Source organism: Protomyctophum parallelum (assembly GCF_964188405.1).
Source record: "Protomyctophum parallelum genome assembly, chromosome: 8".
Lineage (NCBI taxonomy): Eukaryota > Metazoa > Chordata > Actinopteri > Myctophiformes > Myctophidae > Protomyctophum > Protomyctophum parallelum.
The window spans coordinates 38,137,743-38,157,018 of record NC_139703.1 but is presented as its reverse complement, the minus strand read 5'-3'; the positions used below and the strand labels follow the sequence as shown (position 1 = coordinate 38,157,018).

At 43.4% G+C, this 19,276-nt stretch overlaps 1 protein-coding gene across 1 annotated transcript in view; it reads left to right on the top strand.

Annotated features, from left to right (window-relative positions):
* The window catches only part of LOC310863832 (natural resistance-associated macrophage protein 2-like), a 62,107-nt gene that overhangs the window by 27,012 nt on the left and 15,819 nt on the right, over positions 1-19,276 (top strand). The window contains exons 7-11 of the mRNA XM_083772330.1: positions 540-610; positions 1,453-1,520; positions 2,985-3,140; positions 3,693-3,851; positions 5,019-5,105. Of these exons, the coding sequence (XP_083628456.1) occupies positions 540-610; positions 1,453-1,520; positions 2,985-3,140; positions 3,693-3,851; positions 5,019-5,105 (541 nt within the window). The remainder of the gene's footprint in view (positions 1-539; positions 611-1,452; positions 1,521-2,984; positions 3,141-3,692; positions 3,852-5,018; positions 5,106-19,276) is intronic.

Genomic DNA, 19,276 nt, shown 5'->3' with positions numbered 1-19,276 from the left:
ACTTATTTTCTCATTTTCTGCCGTTTTTACAATTGTGGGACATATATTGACACACAAAAACTATATTAAAATGTTATATATTAAAATGTTAGGGAGAGATCCAGTAGAACTAAAAGACAAGTAATTTTATGTTAGGATGTTGCGCTCTGAAAATAGCCGATCTACAAGGTCACAACGTTGTGAGCTTGTAGGCCGGCTATTTTCAGCATGCAACCCATGGAAATTGGGCATTATGACGCCATCAAGGCCCGCCAAAATGCATTTTTGTTGACAAAATCAACTGTAGATTTAGTCGACTAACATCTTATGATATTTGGTCGACTAAATTCATTTCAGATTACAGAAACGGATTACGGATTACAGAAAGTTAATTAATTAATTAATGTCAGATTACAGAAACAGATTACAGAAAGTTTTTCTCAAAATAAACTGTTGTCAAAATGTGTTGTCAAAATTAACACTGTTGCAATGTCTACGTTCTACATTAATTGAGTACAATCTGCATGTTCATTAATTTAAGTGTGTTTCTCTCCTCTCAGGATCCCACTGTGGGCAGGCGTTCTCATCACCATCATCGACACGTTCGTGTTCCTTTTCCTGGACAAGTACGGTACGTGATTCTATATGTATGTTATTCTATAAGTACGGTATGTGATTCTATAATCTATATGTATAGTTATTCTATAAGTACGGTATGTGATTCTATATGTATGTTATAGTTATAGTCTATTCTCATTTTAACCTTGAGTGCCCAGATCGTTTCTTTTTTCTTAGTGGCTTCTACATAGTTTGTACCTTTTACAGTCAATGGTTTAGGGCGGCGTGGTGAAGTTAGGGTTTAGGGTTTAGGGTGGCGTAGTGAAGTTGGGGTTTAGGGTTTAGGGCGGCGTGGTGAAGTTAGGGTTTAGGTACACACCAAAGGAAGATGATTCACTTTATCACACAATTTGCTGCGATTTCTCGTAACCATCCCTCAATCAAATCAAAACCTCTTTTTAACCCATTTTATTATTCTATGTCAGTCGTTCTTTGATTTTTCAAAAATAGCAGACCTACAAGCTCGTAGCGCGCCACTCGGTGGCGCGCTATACAATTTACAATTTACAATTTAGGCATTTAGCAGACGCTCTTAATCCAGAGCGACTTACATTAAGCAAGAACAAAAAAGCATGGGAATACATGCTTTTTTGTTCTCGGTGGCGCGCTATGAGCTTGTAGATCTGCTATTTTTCAATAGCTAAAGTATAACATAATGCTAACACCAAAAGGGGTTTCCGCCCAAAATGGGTTAAAAGACCTAATGGGTGATTTGACCGCTAGGTAGTACTAGTACAGTACGTCAAGTCTTGTCATGTTTTGAACAGCCCTCATACCAGCATTTAGCTTCAGTTTTGTCTCTGCTTTAGAAATGTCTTCTCTAAAGTCTAAAGCGTGGTATTTATTTCATTATAGGTCTAAGGAAACTGGAAGCTTTCTTTGGCTTCCTCATCACCATCATGGCTGTCAGCTTTGGTTATGAGGTAAGTGTTACTTTACTTCCAAACTATGGCGTTTGAGAGTCTACTGTATATACAGTACACGTGGTAGGACTTTTAAAGTTGTCGGGGAGTCAAGAAAGAGTCTCTTTTTAAATCGGCTGTCATAATATCTTTGTGGTTTTCACACGATAGTGTATATATAGGGGCGGCTGTGGCTCAGGAGGTAGAGCAGGTCGTCCAATGATCCCTGGGTCGGCGGTTCGAATCCCGGCTCCTCCTCCTGTCCACATGTCAAAGTGTCCTTGGGCAAGACACTGAACCCTATACATTGCCTCCAATGAGTCGGTCGGTGTGAGCTTGCCACACCGACTGTTCGCCGCTTCATCTCCCAATGTATGAATGAATGAATGAACCATTGTAAAGCGCTTTGAGCACTTGGAAAAACGCTATAAAAATGCAATTCATTATATATCCGTAGTATTTCCTGGTCGCCCCCGACCAGGGGGAGCTTCTGAAGGGCATGTTATGACTGTTTCATCTTTCCCCTAGTATGTCCTGGTCGCCCCCGACCAGGGGGAGCTGTTGAAGGGCATGATGTTATGACTGTCTCATCTTTCCCCTAGTATGTCCTGGTCGCCCCCGACCAGGGGGAGCTGTTGAAGGGCATGTTATGACTGTCTCATCTTTCCCCTAGTATGTCCTGGTCGCCCCAGACCAGGGGGAGCTTCTGAAGGCCATGTTATGACTGTCTCATCTTTCCCTAGTATGTCCTGGTCGCCCCAGACCAGGGAGAGCTTCTGAAGGCCATGTTATGACTGTCTCATCTTTCCCTAGTATGTCCTGGTCGCCCCAGACCAGGGGGAGCTGTTGAAGGGCATGTTATGACTGTCTCATCTTTCCCCTAGTACAGGGGTCCTCAACTAGAAATGATGAAGGTCCACAATTTTTTTTTGAATAAGACCGAGGTCCGGTCCCATGCGCGGCGTCCTTCGGAGAGCGGGGCTCTATGCCCGTTTAGTATGGTCAAGCCAAGCTTATACAAATCAGATCCCCTTCCACCCAACCAATAATGGGGTGCAGAGTGCAGGCCCGGAGTGGAACCACAAATCAGGCCGGGAGTTATACGCCCTGGCAGGCCACACTGCGCGCCAGAATTTTGGAGGCCCTTGGGGGACATTTTGGGGGCCTTTGCAGCAATTTCACATGAGAAATGTACCATCTGATGTTATTTATATTATTAACTTTAAAAAAAAAAAAAATCTTTTTTTTTTTCTTTTTTTTTTTGTGGGTGGTCCACAAAGAGGTGGTCCGCGGTCCGGTCGCGGACCGGACCGCGGTCCGCCAGTTGAGTACCCCTGCCCTAGTATGTCCTGGTCGCCCCCGACCAGGGAGAGCTTCTGAAGGCCATGTTATGACTGTCTCATCTTTCCCCTAGTATGTCCTGGTCGCCCCAGACCAGGGAGAGCTGTTGAAGGGCATGTTATGACTGTCTCATCTTTTCCCTAGTATGTCCTGGTCGCCCCGGACCAGGGGGAGCTGTTGAAGGGCATGTTTCTTCCGTACTGCGAGGGCTGTCAGTCTGCCCAGCTGGTGCAGGCGGTGGGCATCGTGGGCGCCGTCATCATGCCCCATAACATCTACCTGCACTCTGCGCTCGTCAAGGTGAGGAGATAACACAATATAAATGGATATCATGGCTTTTTTTTTAATGCATCAACTTAAAGATGGAGTGCCACGATTTGTTTCCACCCTAAAACATGATCATCAGGTATTATTATAATATAAGGAGGAAGAACTTTTTCCAAAAAGTGTACAGTATTTGTTAAAATCATGATTTTATGTGAACACGCCCACCAGTTCATTAAGTATGCCTGATTTGCCTGGTGGGCGGTGATGGGTGGTGATCCAACTGAACTGAAGCCGCACCCACAGCTGTAGTTGTATGATAAAGGGGGAGGGGTTAGGGGAGGGGCTGATAGTGTGATGTCACTATATTACTGTTTACTTCATTGGCCCGTTTGACTGTCAAGGGTTCAGCCTCCAGGAAGAAACCCTAAATACAAAGTTAATACGCCATTGCACATAAAAACGACTCCAGGGTGTCTAATGAAGTACTGTCACCTCATAGACACATGAAAAACTGGAAAAATACAACAATTGTGGCACTCCATCTTCAACTTAACTTGTGTTCATCTTTATCCTCTTGCCTTCTAGTCTCGGGCGATCGACCGCGGTAACAAGAAGGAGGTCAAAGAGGCCAACAAGTACTACTTCATCGAGTCCACCGTCGCTCTCTTCATCTCCTTCCTCATCAACGTGTTTGTTGTAGCTGTGTTCGCCCAGGCTTTCTACAATAAGACCAACATCGAAGTGGTGGGTGCATATTTAAAGGACAACTTTAGTTTTTTTCAACCAAGATTCATGTTTTAGGTTGTTGTTAGAGAAAGTAAAATATGAGTGTTATTTCTTTTTCATTTGCTGCTTTAGGGATTTTAGCTGTTTTTGACAGGGGGGCGGGGACATTCGAGCATGGGGCTAAACATGTATTTTTTTACAACATTTTATAGCGATTTATTTTTATCGTTTACTATAGTCCTACTAGACCCCAATAAATTATATCTGGCCACAAAAGATCACAGGATCTACTGAATGTGAAGGTAGCCTACTGGGGGGAAGCCACACTGTGTGTCATATACTGTAGGCTCAATATGTCAGTTTGACACATTCAGTAGATCCTGTGATCTTTTGTGGCCAGATGTAATTTCCTGGGGTCTAGTAGGACTATAGTAAATAATAAAATAATTAATTGCTATAAAATATTGTAAAAAAATACATATTTAGCCCCATGCTCGAAAATGTGCCTGAGATATTTGAATATATATTGTTACATATTGTTTGCTATATATTGTTGAGTTTTTAACTCAAATCTTTGCTACTGGGGGGGTCCCTGAAACAACATATTTTCAGATGGGGGTCGGCGGCCAATGTCATATATACAGTATTTGGGGGTCCTTGACATGAATATGTTTGAGAACGACTGACATAGAAACATGGGTTTTTCAGAAAACTGACATCAGGCCTAAATGGTTATGCCCTATTTTATAAGTTAACAGTACTATTGTACAATGGTGTCACGTGCTGAATACAGCCCACTTACAAGCTCAGAACATGTTGAATCGCGGCGCATTGTCAGTTTATAAAGTGTACTTGTACTTTATTTGTTTATTTCGATCGGACAATGCCTAGACACACCGGATCTACTGTAGCAAAGATGCAAATTTTCAAATCGCAGTCCCCACACAAAATGTAAAAGGCGTTTTTATAGGGCAAAACAGACCATTTTAACTAAAGTAACTTGCCTAAAGTACATTATTGCTTTCAAGTAATACTGGATACGCTGTCAAGGTGCACTACTAGACTACGTCTTCGGACATTTTGTCCAAAATAGGGATTCCCGAGTTGAAAGTGTTTTAATGAAAGGTTTATCTGTATTGGGGTTATTATCTGATGGTAATTGTTTGTTCTTTATTTATGGTGCAGAATGAGATGTGCAACAAAACGGGCAGCCCTCACACGGACCTGTTTCCTCTCAACAACAACACGCTGGAGGTGGACATCTACAAAGGGGTAAATAATATGCACCATAAATACATATATACCACCAACACGCTGGAGGAGGACATCTACAAAGGGGTCAATAATATGCACCATAAATACATATATACCACCAACACGCTGGAGGTGGACATCTACAAAGGCATAAATAATATGCACCATAAATACATATATACCACCAACACGCTGGAGGTGAACATCTACAAAGGGGTAAATAATATGCACCATAAATACATATATACCACCAACACGCTGGAGGAGGACATCTACAAAGGGGTCAATAATATGCACCATAAATACATATATACCACCAACACGCTGGAGGAGGACATCTACAAAGGGGTCAATAATATGCACCATAAATACATATATACCACCAACACGCTGGAGGAGGACATCTACAAAGGGGTCAATAATATGCACCATAAATACATATATACCACCAACACGCTGGAGGAGGACATCTACAAAGGGGTCAATAATATGCACCATAAATACATATATACCACCAACACGCTGGAGGTGGACATCTACAAAGGGGTCAATAATATGCACCATAAATACATATATACCACCAACACGCTGGAGGAGGACATCTACAAAGGGGTAAATAATATGCACCATAAATACATATATACCAACACGCTGGAGGTGGAAATCTACAAAGGGGTCAATAATATGCACCATAAATACATATATACCACCAACACGCTGGAGGAGGACATCTACAAAGGGGTAAATAATATGCACCATAAATACATATATACCAACACGCTGGAGGTGGAAATCTACAAAGGGGTCAATAATATGCACCATAAATACATATATACCACCAACACGCTGGAGGAGGACATCTACAAAGGGGTCAATAATATGCACCATAAATACATATATACCACCAACACGCTGGAGGAGGACATCTACAAAGGGGTCAATAATATGCACCATAAATACATATATACCACCAACACGCTGGAGGTGGACATCTACAAAGGGGTCAATAATATGCACCATAAATACATATATACCACCAACACGCTGGAGGAGGACATCTACAAAGGGGTCAATAATATGCACCATAAATACATATATACCAACACGCTGGAGGAGGACATCTACAAAGGGGTCAATAATATGCACCATAAATACATATATACCACCAACACGCTGGAGGAGGACATCTACAAAGGGGTAAATAATATGCACCATAAATACATATATACCACCAACACGCTGGAGGTGGAAATCTACAAAGGGGTCAATAATATGCACCATAAATACATATATACCACCAACACGCTGGAGGAGGACATCTACAAAGGGGTCAATAATATGCACCATAAATACATATATACCACCAACACGCTGGAGGTGGACATCTACAAAGGGGTCAATAATATGCACCATAAATACATATATACCACCAACACGCTGGAGGAGGACATCTACAAAGGGGTCAATAATATGCACCATAAATACATATATACCAACACGCTGGAGGAGGACATCTACAAAGGGGTCAATAATATGCACCATAAATACATATATACCACCAACACGCTGGAGGAGGACATCTACAAAGGGGTAAATAATATGCACCATAAATACATATATACCACCAACACGCTGGAGGTGGAAATCTACAAAGGGGTCAATAATATGCACCATAAATACATATATACCACCAACACGCTGGAGGAGGACATCTACAAAGGGGTCAATAATATGCACCATAAATACATATATACCACCAACACGCTGGAGGTGGAAATCTACAAAGGGGTCAATAATATGCACCATAAATACATATATACCACCAACACGCTGGAGGAGGACATCTACAAAGGGGTCAATAATATGCACCATAAATACATATATACCACCAACACGCTGGAGGAGGACATCTACAAAGGGATAAATAATATGCACCATAAATACATATATACCACCAACACGCTGGAGGTGGAAATCTACAAAGGGGTCAATAATATGCACCATAAATACATATATACCACCAACACGCTGGAGGAGGACATCTACAAAGGGGTCAATAATATGCACCATAAATACATATATACCACCAACACGCTGGAGGAGGACATCTACAAAGGGATAAATAATATGCACCATAAATACATATATACCACCAACACGCTGGAGGTGGAAATCTACAAAGGGGTCAATAATATGCACCATAAATACATATATACCACCAACACGCTGGAGGAGGACATCTACAAAGGGGTCAATAATATGCACCATAAATACATATATACCACCAACACGCTGGAGGAGGACATCTACAAAGGGGTCAATAATATGCACCATAAATACATATATACCACCAACACGCTGGAGGAGGACATCTACAAAGGGGTCAATAATATGCACCATAAATACATATATACCACCAACACGCTGGAGGTGGACATCTACAAAGGGGTCAATAATATGCACCATAAATACAAATATACCACCAACACGCTGGAGGAGGACATCTACAAAGGGGTCAATAATATGCACCATAAATACATATATACCACCAACACGCTGGAGGAGGACATCTACAAAGGGGTCAATAATATGCACCATAAATACAAATATACCACCAACACGCTGGAGGAGGACATCTACAAAGGGGTCAATAATATGCACCATAAATACATATATACCACCAACACGCTGGAGGAGGACATCTACAAAGGGGTCAATAATATGCACCATAAATACATATATACCACCAACACGCTGGAGGAGGACATCTACAAAGGGATCAATAATATGCACCATAAATACAAATATACCACCAACACGCTGGAGGAGGACATCTACAAAGGGGTCAATAATATGCACCATAAATACATATATACCACCAACACGCTGGAGGTGGACATCTACAAAGGGGTCAATAATATGCACCATAAATACATATATACCAACACGCTGGAGGAGGACATCTACAAAGGGGTAAATAATATGCACCATAAATACATTATACCACCAACACGCTGGAGGAGGACATCTACAAAGGGATCAATAATATGCACCATAAATACATATATACCACCAACACACTGGAGGAGGACATCTACAAAGGGGTCAATAATATGCACCATAAATACATATATACCACCAACACGCTGGAGGTGAACATCTACAAAGGGATCAATAATATGCACCATAAATACATATATACCAACACGCTGGAGGTGGACATCTACAAAGGGGTAAATAATATGCACCATAAATACATTATACCACCAACACGCTGGAGGAGGACATCTACAAAGGGATCAATAATATGCACCATAAATACATATATACCACCAACACACTGGAGGAGGACATCTACAAAGGGGTCAATAATATGCACCATAAATACATATATACCACCAACACGCTGGAGGTGAACATCTACAAAGGGATCAATAATATGCACCATAAATACATATATACCACCAACACACTGGAGGTGGACATCTACAAAGGGATCAATAATATGCACCATAAATACATTATACCACCAACACACTGGAGGAGGACATCTACAAAGGGGTAAATAATATGCACCATAAATACATATATACCACCAACACGCTGGAGGAGGACATCTACAAAGGGGTCAATAATATGCACCATAAATACATATATACCACCAACACGCTGGAGGAGGACATCTACAAAGGGGTCAATAATATGCACCATAAATACATATATACCACCAACACGCTGGAGGAGGACATCTACAAAGGGGTCAATAATATGCACCATAAATACATATATACCACCAACACGCTGGAGGTGGACATCTACAAAGGGGTCAATAATATGCACCATAAATACATATATACCACCAACACGCTGGAGGTGAACATCTACAAAGGGGTAAATAATATGCACCATAAATACATATATACCACCAACACGCTGGAGGAGGACATCTACAAAGGGGTCAATAATATGCACCATAAATACATATATACCACCAACACGCTGGAGGTGGACATCTACAAAGGGGTCAATAATATGCACCATAAATACATTATACCACCAACACGCTGGAGGTGGACATCTACAAAGGCATAAATAATATGCACCATAAATACATATATACCACCAACACGCTGGAGGAGAACATCTACAAAGGGGTCAATAATATGCACCATAAATACATATGTAGCCCTCCACGTGGTTACTATTTACTCTTGAGCCCCCACCCTGAACACAATTAGGGAATTGACCAAATATGAATTCACAGACCACAGTACTTTAACTATATTGGTGTGTTTATTCATACACCAAAACAAATAATATTAAGAATAAATCAACAGTCAACCATGTAAATTCCAAAATGTGTGTGAAAATAAAACAATAACAAATACCAAAATACCCCGGGGTTTTAGTTCTTAAAAGTCATGGTACCATCGTTGGCGCGCATGTTGGAGCTCTTATTATTCCAAAGTGATCAGTTTATGTCCTTACTCACAGTCTGTCTGCATGTCACGATAATGAACCAATGAATCCCATAGAAAAACCACACAGCCGCGGTCCCACGGGTCCTCCGCACACCCGCGATTACGTCCTCCTCCGCACACCCACGATTCTCCTTCGCACAGCTACAATCCTCCTTCACACAGCCGCGATCCTCCTTCACACAGCCGCGATTACGTGTCCTCCTTCAGTACAACCGCGATGCACATGCGTGCGTGTGCACGTGCGCTGCGGGTGGTCTCTTGCTGTGTTTCAGTCCTCCAGCTGCTTAACGACCACACTGTTTTCAAACCTTCTCGTTATATATCCTGCAGGCAGCGCAACAAGTCAATAATGTGTGTGCGTCTCGGGGTTCTGTGTGTCTCTCGTTCCGTGTCACTCTCTTCTCCTTCACTTCCGTTTCCGCCCTTCTTAAAGGCACAGTACACACACATCTTAACTTCATAGAAAAATAATAATAACCTCCCAGTTTCAAAGGAATACAGTTGACAAAGTTATAGAAAATAACAAAGGTCAAAGACTAGAGGTTTTAAACAAGGAATATAGTTATTCAGGGGCACTACACTCTCCCCCCACCAAAACAGTCGTGTCCTCACGACAAACATGAAAATGCATGTGACATCTCAAACCATTGTTCCAACAACCAAAAGCAAAACAAAAAATAAGTAATTGTCAGACCTTGCTGTTTCCTAAAATGTGCGTATGTACCTAGCATCAGGGGCAGGGTGAAAACCTAACTGATTGTGGCCTGTCACTAAAGTATTTGTGTGTGTCTTAACAACAACTAATGAGGGGGTGCCTGGTAAGTCATATGTCAACCTTTCAGGGGCTTTCCTCTGTCTATGAGGCCGGTTGCCATTTTCATGAGTATCTTGTGCGTCTTGATTCTGGATATCCTCCTCAAGATCTTCCTCCCCAGGATCTTCTAGTTCAATAACATTCTCATCCGGGGTCTCTTCATTCTGTGATATACATTCTACTGAATCATCAAGTTCTGGAACCACTTCCGGCAGTTCAACATCCAAATCCAAACTGAATGGTTCAAAAGGATCCTCGACATCCAAACCGACATCTGCCATTTGCGGTGGGGTATGGTAGTCGTACGACATACCAGTCTCCTCATTGTCATCATCTGAATGAGACTCGATGTCATCGCCAATGTCAGAAGTTACGCCCTTGAGAAGACAAGTGGACTCTGTTTTCTTTGCCTTAAGCCTTGGACTTCTTCGCCTTCTAGGCTTGGACAACTCTGGCAAATGCTCTGGTTCCAATCGTACTTCTTGTCCCAGAGGCAGGAGATGATTACGATGAAGGACTTTTGCGGGTCCATTACTTCCCTCTGGTTTGAGTCTATATACCGGCATATCTGGCATCTGGCTCTCCACAATATACTCTGTTGAGTTCCAACGATCAGCTATCTTGTGCTTTCCCTGCAGCCCCAGGTTTCTTATCAGCACCCTATCACCGGGGGCAAGGGGGAAATAACGAACCTTCTGATCATAGCGTCGTTTATTGCCATCATTCTTCTTATTAGCCATGACCTCCGCCAACTTGTAGGCAGCTTGAAGCTCACGCCTCATCTGTTTCACATATCTCATATATGATTTTGTTGAGGATCCATCGCTTGAAACTCCAAAGCACAAGTCTATGGGCATCCTTGCTTCACGCCCAAACATGAGAAAATAGGGAGAATATCCTGTGGACTCATTTTGTGAGCAGTTGTACGCATGGACCAAGTGACTTATGTGTTGGCTCCATTTGCTCTTCTTCACAGGGTCAAGTGTTCCAAGCATGTCCAGCAGCGTTCTGTTGAAGCGCTCAGGCTGAGGATCGCCTTGAGGGTGGTAAGGAGTAGTCCTCGACTTCTTCACTCCCAACATGCTCAAGAGCTCATGAATGAGATGGCTCTCAAAATCTCTTCCCTGATCAGAATGTACTCTCTTGGGTAGACCATAGTGAACAAAGTACTTCTCCCACAGCACTTTAGCCACCGTAGTAGCCTTTTGATCTGGGGTGGGAAAAGCTTGTGCGTATCTGGTGTAATGATCTGTGATGACCAGTACGTTGCAGACATTACGGGTGTCTGGTTCAATGGACAGGAAGTCCATGCAGACGAGATCCATGGGACCTTCACTGGCCAGATGCGACAAACAAGCAGCCCGTTTCGGCAGGGTCTTCCTCTGAATGCAGCGTGCACAGGATTTGCAGTACCTCTCTATCTCAGTCTTCATTCGAGGCCAATAGAATCTCTCTCGCACCAGACCGTAGGTCTTATCAAACCCTAAGTGGCCAGAGTCATTGTGCAAAGACCTGAGCACAGTCTCCTTCAATTCTTGAGGGAGCAGCAGTTGTCGGCGAACAGGTTTGTTAGGTGGATGTGAAACCCTATAGAGCATGTTGTCTTTAAATTTCAACTTTTCCCACTCCCTAAGCAACAAAGGGATGTCAGAATGCTTCTCTTTGATGGCTTTGTTGATATCGCTTTGATGGACAGCTTTCCGTACTTCCCCAATACATGGGTCTTCTGTCTGAAATTGTGCGATCTCGGCTGAGCTCAACTTTGGTAACTCCTGGGTGCTGACGAAAGCTAGGTGGGAGTAGGCTTTTGGGACAGCATTCTGTGAGGTTCCGAACAAATCAATGGCCCTGTGTGGGCGTGAACGGTTTTGGGTAACATGAGCAGTATGGCACATGGCTTGTACATTTTCAGCAGGAACTGTCTTCCACTCGACATCCGTTGAATGAGGTCGACGGGACAAAGCATCTGCGTCGATATTCTGCTTGCCCGGTCTGTATTTCAAGCTGAAATCATATATGGACAGCGCAGCCAGCCAACGATGACCTGCAGCATCTAATTTGGCCGTAGTCAACACATAGGTTAACGGATTGTTGTCCGTATGCACTTCAAACTTCACTCCATAAAGGTAGTCATGTAGTTTGTCAACAACTGCCCACTTTAGTGCGAGGAACTCAAGCTTATGGGTTGGATAGTTCTTCTCGGAAGGAGACAGACTTCGGCTGACAAAAGCAACAGGTCGTAAACCTTCACCTTGATTCTGATATAGAACGCCACCCAAACCTTCTCTACTGGCATCGACATGGAGAACATAAGGCAAGGCAGGATCAGCAAAGGCCATAACAGGGGCCTCTGTGAGACTCTTCTTTAACAGCTCAAAGGCATTCTCACAACTTTCATCCCATCTGGAGCCGAAAGGTTCTGATGGGTGGTAGAACTTTTGAGAATCGTTGCTTTCTTTTGCCGTCTTCCTAGGCCTCCCAGCAGTAATACAGCCCTGCAGCAGCTGATTGAGGGGGTGGCTAACCCTGGCGTACTCTTTCACAAACCGACGATAGAAACCACAGAAACCAAGGAATGATCGTAAGGATGAAATGTTCTCAGGTCGCGGCCAGGACTTCACAGCTTCAATCTTTGAGAGATCGGTAGCAACTCCCTCTGCAGAGATGACATGTCCAACATAGTTCACAGAGGTGCGACAGAACTGGCATTTATCCAGGGATAACTTCAACCCCTCCTCTTGGAGTCTATCCAGCACCTTCAGGAGCCGTTCCTGATGTTCTTCAAGGGTTCTGCCAAAAATTATGAGATCATCCAAGTAAACCAACACTTCCAGAAGATTCATGTCTCCGACAGTTCTCTCCATGACTCGCTGAAAAGTGGCTGGCGCACCACATATTCCCTGAGGCATCCTTTCAAACTGATAAAAGCCAGCTGGACAGATAAAAGCTGTCTTCTCCTTATCAGCATCACTCATGGGAATTTGATAATAGCCACTTCTGAGATCGAGAACACTGAACCATTTGCTTCCACTCAAGCATGTGAGTGCGTCCTCGATGCGTGGAACTGTGTATTGATCAGGCACTGTCCGTCGGTTCAGTGTTCTGTAATCCACACACATGCGAATGGTCCCATTCTTCTTGCGCACTACCACAATGGGTGAAGCGTAGGGGCTTCTGGACTCTGCGATGATTCCTGCCTTTTTGAGGTCATCTAGATGCTTCCTAACATCTTCAACATCTCCCGGAGGTAGACGTCTTGAACGCTCTCTGAAGGGTCGGTCATCAGTCACTCGGATGGTGTGTTCTGCACTCTTTGCACAACCAACATCAAACTCACTGCATGAGAAAACATCCTTTCTCTCCATCATGTTATGAATCAACTTCTCTTTCCATTCTTTGGGCACTGGAGAGTCACCAAAGTTGAAAACAGATGGCGTCAGTTCATCTGTGGCTTTACCCATTTTTGCAGGAGCCGATGCCAGAACGTCAACTGGATACAGGTGAGCAATGGGCATGCCACGCTTGAGAGTCACTTCACGAGTGGACACATTCCTCACAGTGACTGTGACTCGATGGCAGTGAGCAGAAGCAGACTTCTTGAGTTCAGGCATCACCAGTAGCTCTTCCGGAAAATCGCCCCCTTCAAGATGATCTATCAGGACTGCTTGAGTGTCAGGATTTCCTGGAAACTTTGGAATACCAGTAACATTTGCAGCAGCCCCTGGGGGCAGTGTCAAAGTATTTCCTTTTGCCAGCCAGACGGTGCCTCTTTTCATGTCAGTCGGTTCTTCTGGCGTTTCGAGCAGCTCTCGATAAGCTCCTTTCATGATTGGATGAATTGGCATTGTGCTCAGAAAATTGTCTCCTTCTTTTTCCTTGCAAGCTTTCATCAGTCTCCTCACTACAGAGGTGTTGGTCCCCACCAGAATGGAGGCTTCACCTTTCCTTGCCGGGTCTGGACACACAAGCACAAGTGTTTCCACTATCTCAGTTACTCCAACAATGTCCCTTCCGAACTCCAACTTCAGGCACAGATAGCCATCATAGGGATATTTCTCTGTGCTAAGCCCCCATATCTCCAGAGCCTTTATGGGCAACAATGGCAGGTGCTTCAGATACTTGTCATAGAACGAGCGGTATAGAAGAGTAACTTGAGACCCGCTGTCAATCAATGCCTTGGCATATATGCCCTCGATTTGTACAGACACAATCGAACTCGGGCCTACTAAGCCTTTGGGCAGAACAGCCTGGGTTTCTTGCAGCATGTCACACTTTGTGGAACGTATCTTACCCGGGACTACAGGCCGTTCCTTTGCTGGGTCCCAGGGAAGTTTCCCGACGGTCTGTTCTGTTTCAGAAGGCGTTGATTCACTCTTCTCAGATCCTCAGGGTTCGAACATTCTCGGCGGAAATGCCCATCTTCCCCACACCTATAGCAGAAAATGTTCGCACGATTCGGCATTCTTACTGGGTTAGTCTCCCGACGCTGGGTCTGTGGGCTCCCCCTTCCAAACTCAGAACTTTGCTGGGAAGGTTTAGAACCCACTGTTGACATGGCTACAGTGGCAGAGCGCAGGTTGACTATTTCACTCTTCAACCCTTGAAGCTCTTTCCTCAGAAGCTCCATTTCCATGCTCTTCTCAGTGGGAGCACTAATGGCAGTGGGAGCTGGGTCAGATGCAGCACAAGCTGAAGCAGCATAAGTAGGGCCTAATTCAACAGGTAACACTGTGGCTGAAGTGACACCCTTTTTAGCACCATGCCTGTCAAGGATCATGTCTTCCTCTTCTCTCACTTCATGGAGCAATTCTGCAAAGCTGGGAGGGGTTCTGAGCTTATGTGTCATTCTGATACGGAGAGCGACCAGGTTGTTAGACAAAGCCCCCCTCACTACTTGCTCCATACGAAGTCGGTCCATATCAGACAGCCCAATTCCATGTTTACGGTACATAGAGTGCAGCAGTTTGTCCAATCTTAGCAGATACTCTGAAAGCTTCTCTCCGTCAAATTGGACTGTATTGCGGTATTTCACCATGAGATCAGAGGCACTCTCAGTTGTCCCAAAGGCATTTTCAAGGGCTTTCAAGTAATCATTTGCAGTGACATTGGAATTACTGACTCTCAAGAACCTAATGATATCTGCAGCTGGTCCCTTGAGGCTCTCAGCCACTCTCTGTTTCTTCACAGTGTCAGAACACTGCCATTCCTCAAGCATATGAGTGGTCTGCTCAGCCCAGACCTCGTATTCTTCTTCTCCATTTGGAGTAGGCTTCATGCCAGAGAACAACCGCAGCTTGCGGTAGCTCTGTATCTCTGCTGGTGAAACTTGACACTTCTGAACCAAAGAGGATATCGCATTCACTAACTGGGCATTCAAATCAAGGGCATTGGCTATGGGGGTAGGGGGAGTGAACAGACCCTTAACCTCATCTAAGGTCTTCCCTTCATTTGCCAGAAATGCAATCAGTTTTAACTGAAAATCTTCTTCCTCAGTGGGGGCAGGCACTAACTGTGTCTCTACGACATGGATGGGCCAGGGACCTAACTGTAGATCTAAAAGTTCTACCTGCTCTGGTGGCTTGATTTGTGTCAAATCATGTGTGGCCTCAACCAAAATAAGATGGGTTTTCTCTGTTGAGCCTAAACGACGTCCCTTTATTTTAGTACGACCCAACACTTGGACAGTATCCAAAACCTTGTAAATTTCCCCATCAGATACCCCAACATCCACTTCACCAAGTACAAAAGCATGTTTAACATCAAGGGATTTTTCAGTGCACCAGGTCAGTAGTTGACTTGCCTCCATGTTGTACTAGTTTAACAGGCAACACACCATAAAACGAAAACAGTATCAGAGTACAGTGGTCATTCGCACAAACTTTTTCTTTCTTTCTTTCTCTTTTTTTTTTTTTTTAAACAATAAATCAAAATGTCATAGTCGTTCTTTCAAAATGCAAATGTGTTCAACACATACAGTAAACAAATCCCGGACGAGCCCCCACGTGTAGCCCTCCACGTGGTTACTATTTACTCTTGAGCCCCCACCCTGAACACAATTAGGGAATTGACCAAATATGAATTCACAGACCACAGTACTTTAACTATATTGGTGTGTTTATTCATACACCAAAACAAATAATATTAAGAATAAATCAACAGTCAACCATGTAAATTCCAAAATGTGTGTGAAAATAAAACAATAACAAATACCAAAATACCCCGGGGTTTTAGTTCTTAAAAGTCATGGTACCATCGTTGGCGCGCATGTTGGAGCTCTTATTATTCCAAAGTGATCAGTTTATGTCCTTACTCACAGTCTGTCTGCATGTCACGATAATGAACCAATGAATCCCATAGAAAAACCACACAGCCGCGGTCCCACGGGTCCTCCGCACACCCGCGATTACGTCCTCCTCCGCACACCCACGATTCTCCTTCGCACAGCTACAATCCTCCTTCACACAGCCGCGATCCTCCTTCACACAGCCGCGATTACGTGTCCTCCTTCAGTACAACCGCGATGCACATGCGTGCGTGTGCACGTGCGCTGCGGGTGGTCTCTTGCTGTGTTTCAGTCCTCCAGCTGCTTAACGACCACACTGTTTTCAAACCTTCTCGTTATATATCCTGCAGGCAGCGCAACAAGTCAATAATGTGTGTGCGTCTCGGGGTTCTGTGTGTCTCTCGTTCCGTGTCACTCTCTTCTCCTTCACTTCCGTTTCCGCCCTTCTTAAAGGCACAGTACACACACATCTTAACTTCATAGAAAAATAATAATAACCTCCCAGTTTCAAAGGAATACAGTTGACAAAGTTATAGAAAATAACAAAGGTCAAAGACTAGAGGTTTTAAACAAGGAATATAGTTATTCAGGGGCACTACACATATATACCACCAACACGCTGGAGGAGGACATCTACAAAGGGGTCAATAATATGCACCATAAATACATATATACCACCAACACGCTGGAGGAGGACATCTACAAAGGGGTAAATAATATGCACCATAAATACATATATACCACCAACACGCTGGAGGAGGACATCTACAAAGGGGTAAATAATATGCACCATAAATACATATATACCACCAACACGCTGGAGGAGGACATCTACAAAGGGGTCAATAATATGCACCATAAATACATATATACCACCAACACGCTGGAGGAGGACATCTACAAAGGGGTAAATAATATGCACCATAAATACCACTGTTGTTTTTGGAAGCAGATTTTAGTTTTAGTCATTAGTCTCTTGAATAGTTTCCCTTAGTTTCAGTCACATTTTAGTCACCTGGAATGTTTTAGTGTTAGTCTAGTTTTAGTCGACTAAATATCATAAGATTCTAGTCGACTAAATCTACAGTTGATTTAGTCGACTAAAATGTATTTTGGCGGGCCTTGATGCCGTCATAATGACAGATTTTACACAAGCCCACAATACGTTGCGCTGCGATGCGTTGTGGGCTTGTAGATCTGCTATTTTCAGCATGCAACTAATTGTAAAATGACTTATACTGGATCTCTTGTCCACTAGTCCCTTCCTAACATTTTAGTTTTTATTTGAGTATATTTAGTCTCAGTTTTGGTCATCATAGCTTAGTTTTCATTTAGTTTCCATTTAGTTTTCCTCAGTGGAAAAAGGTAGTCGACGAACATTTTTCATCTTAGTAGGACGAGTAGGACATGTCATGAACATGTTACTGCATACTACAGTAACTGAACCAGTCTGTGATTTATCTTTTCGGCACTGTTATCACCATACATCACATTCCGTGCTCAGCCAGTCAGCTTGAGCGCATTCCGCGCAAGGGCGCACGCACACACACACACAGCCTCAAAATACAACACAGCTCAGTGTTAGGGAACGCTGTAGCAATTTACAATTTAGGCATTTAGCAGACGCTCTTAATCCAGAGTGACTTACATTAAGCAAGAACAAAAAAGCATGCTAAGCTAAGAACGTAACAGTGGAATATCTATATAATGAAACTATATTATAAACTATACATATATCATACTATAATTCTAACAATGTCTGTGTATGTGTGTGTGTGTGTGTGTGTGTGTCTGTCAGAAACACTGTCATAGCTCCACACGGCCTGCACCAAATCACTCCCACTTTTCACACATAATTTACCATAATAATATGGAGGGCGTAACAAAGCCCTTTTTTCGATTTGACACATTAATGATTAATAATTCATTTATTAGTGAATTAAAAACGCACCGGGTGCAGTACCCCCCACCGCCACAGGGCGGCAAAACTCCTCTCCCCGGAAATCACGTGTCACAAGTTAATTGCATTTTGGGACGGTTACTGATTAATACTGGGACACAGTTTTCCGCGCAACATCTGTTTCGACACCACACTGTCCGCTCCCTCCTCACCACCTCCTTCGCCGTGCCGTACACATGAGCTACATGCACGCAGCCATACTTTCGCAACGCACGTGTGTGTGTGTGTGTGTGTGTGTGTGTGTGTGTGTGTGTGTGTGTGTGTGTGTGTGTGTGTGTGTGTGTGTGTGTGTGTGTGTGTGTGTGTGTGTGTGTGTGTGTGTGTGTGTGTGTGTGTGTACTTTCACCACGCGCGTGTGTGTGTTTCGCTACTGCTTTTACAATAGTAATGGGGGTCTCATGTAACTCACAGACAGCGTATACAATTGACCCATTTACACTCTCACATTTAACAGACATACAAATGCCATTCGATGGGGGGCTCCACAGGCATCTTCACCTTTCAAATGTCTCCACGTATATTTGTTACATCTGTGTGTATACAAATATATTATACAAGTTAAAATGAAGAGCAATTAAATATATTTATGGGGGGAAATTGTCCATACAACGGGTAAGGACTAGTACTATACTATGCTATATGTGTGGAAGA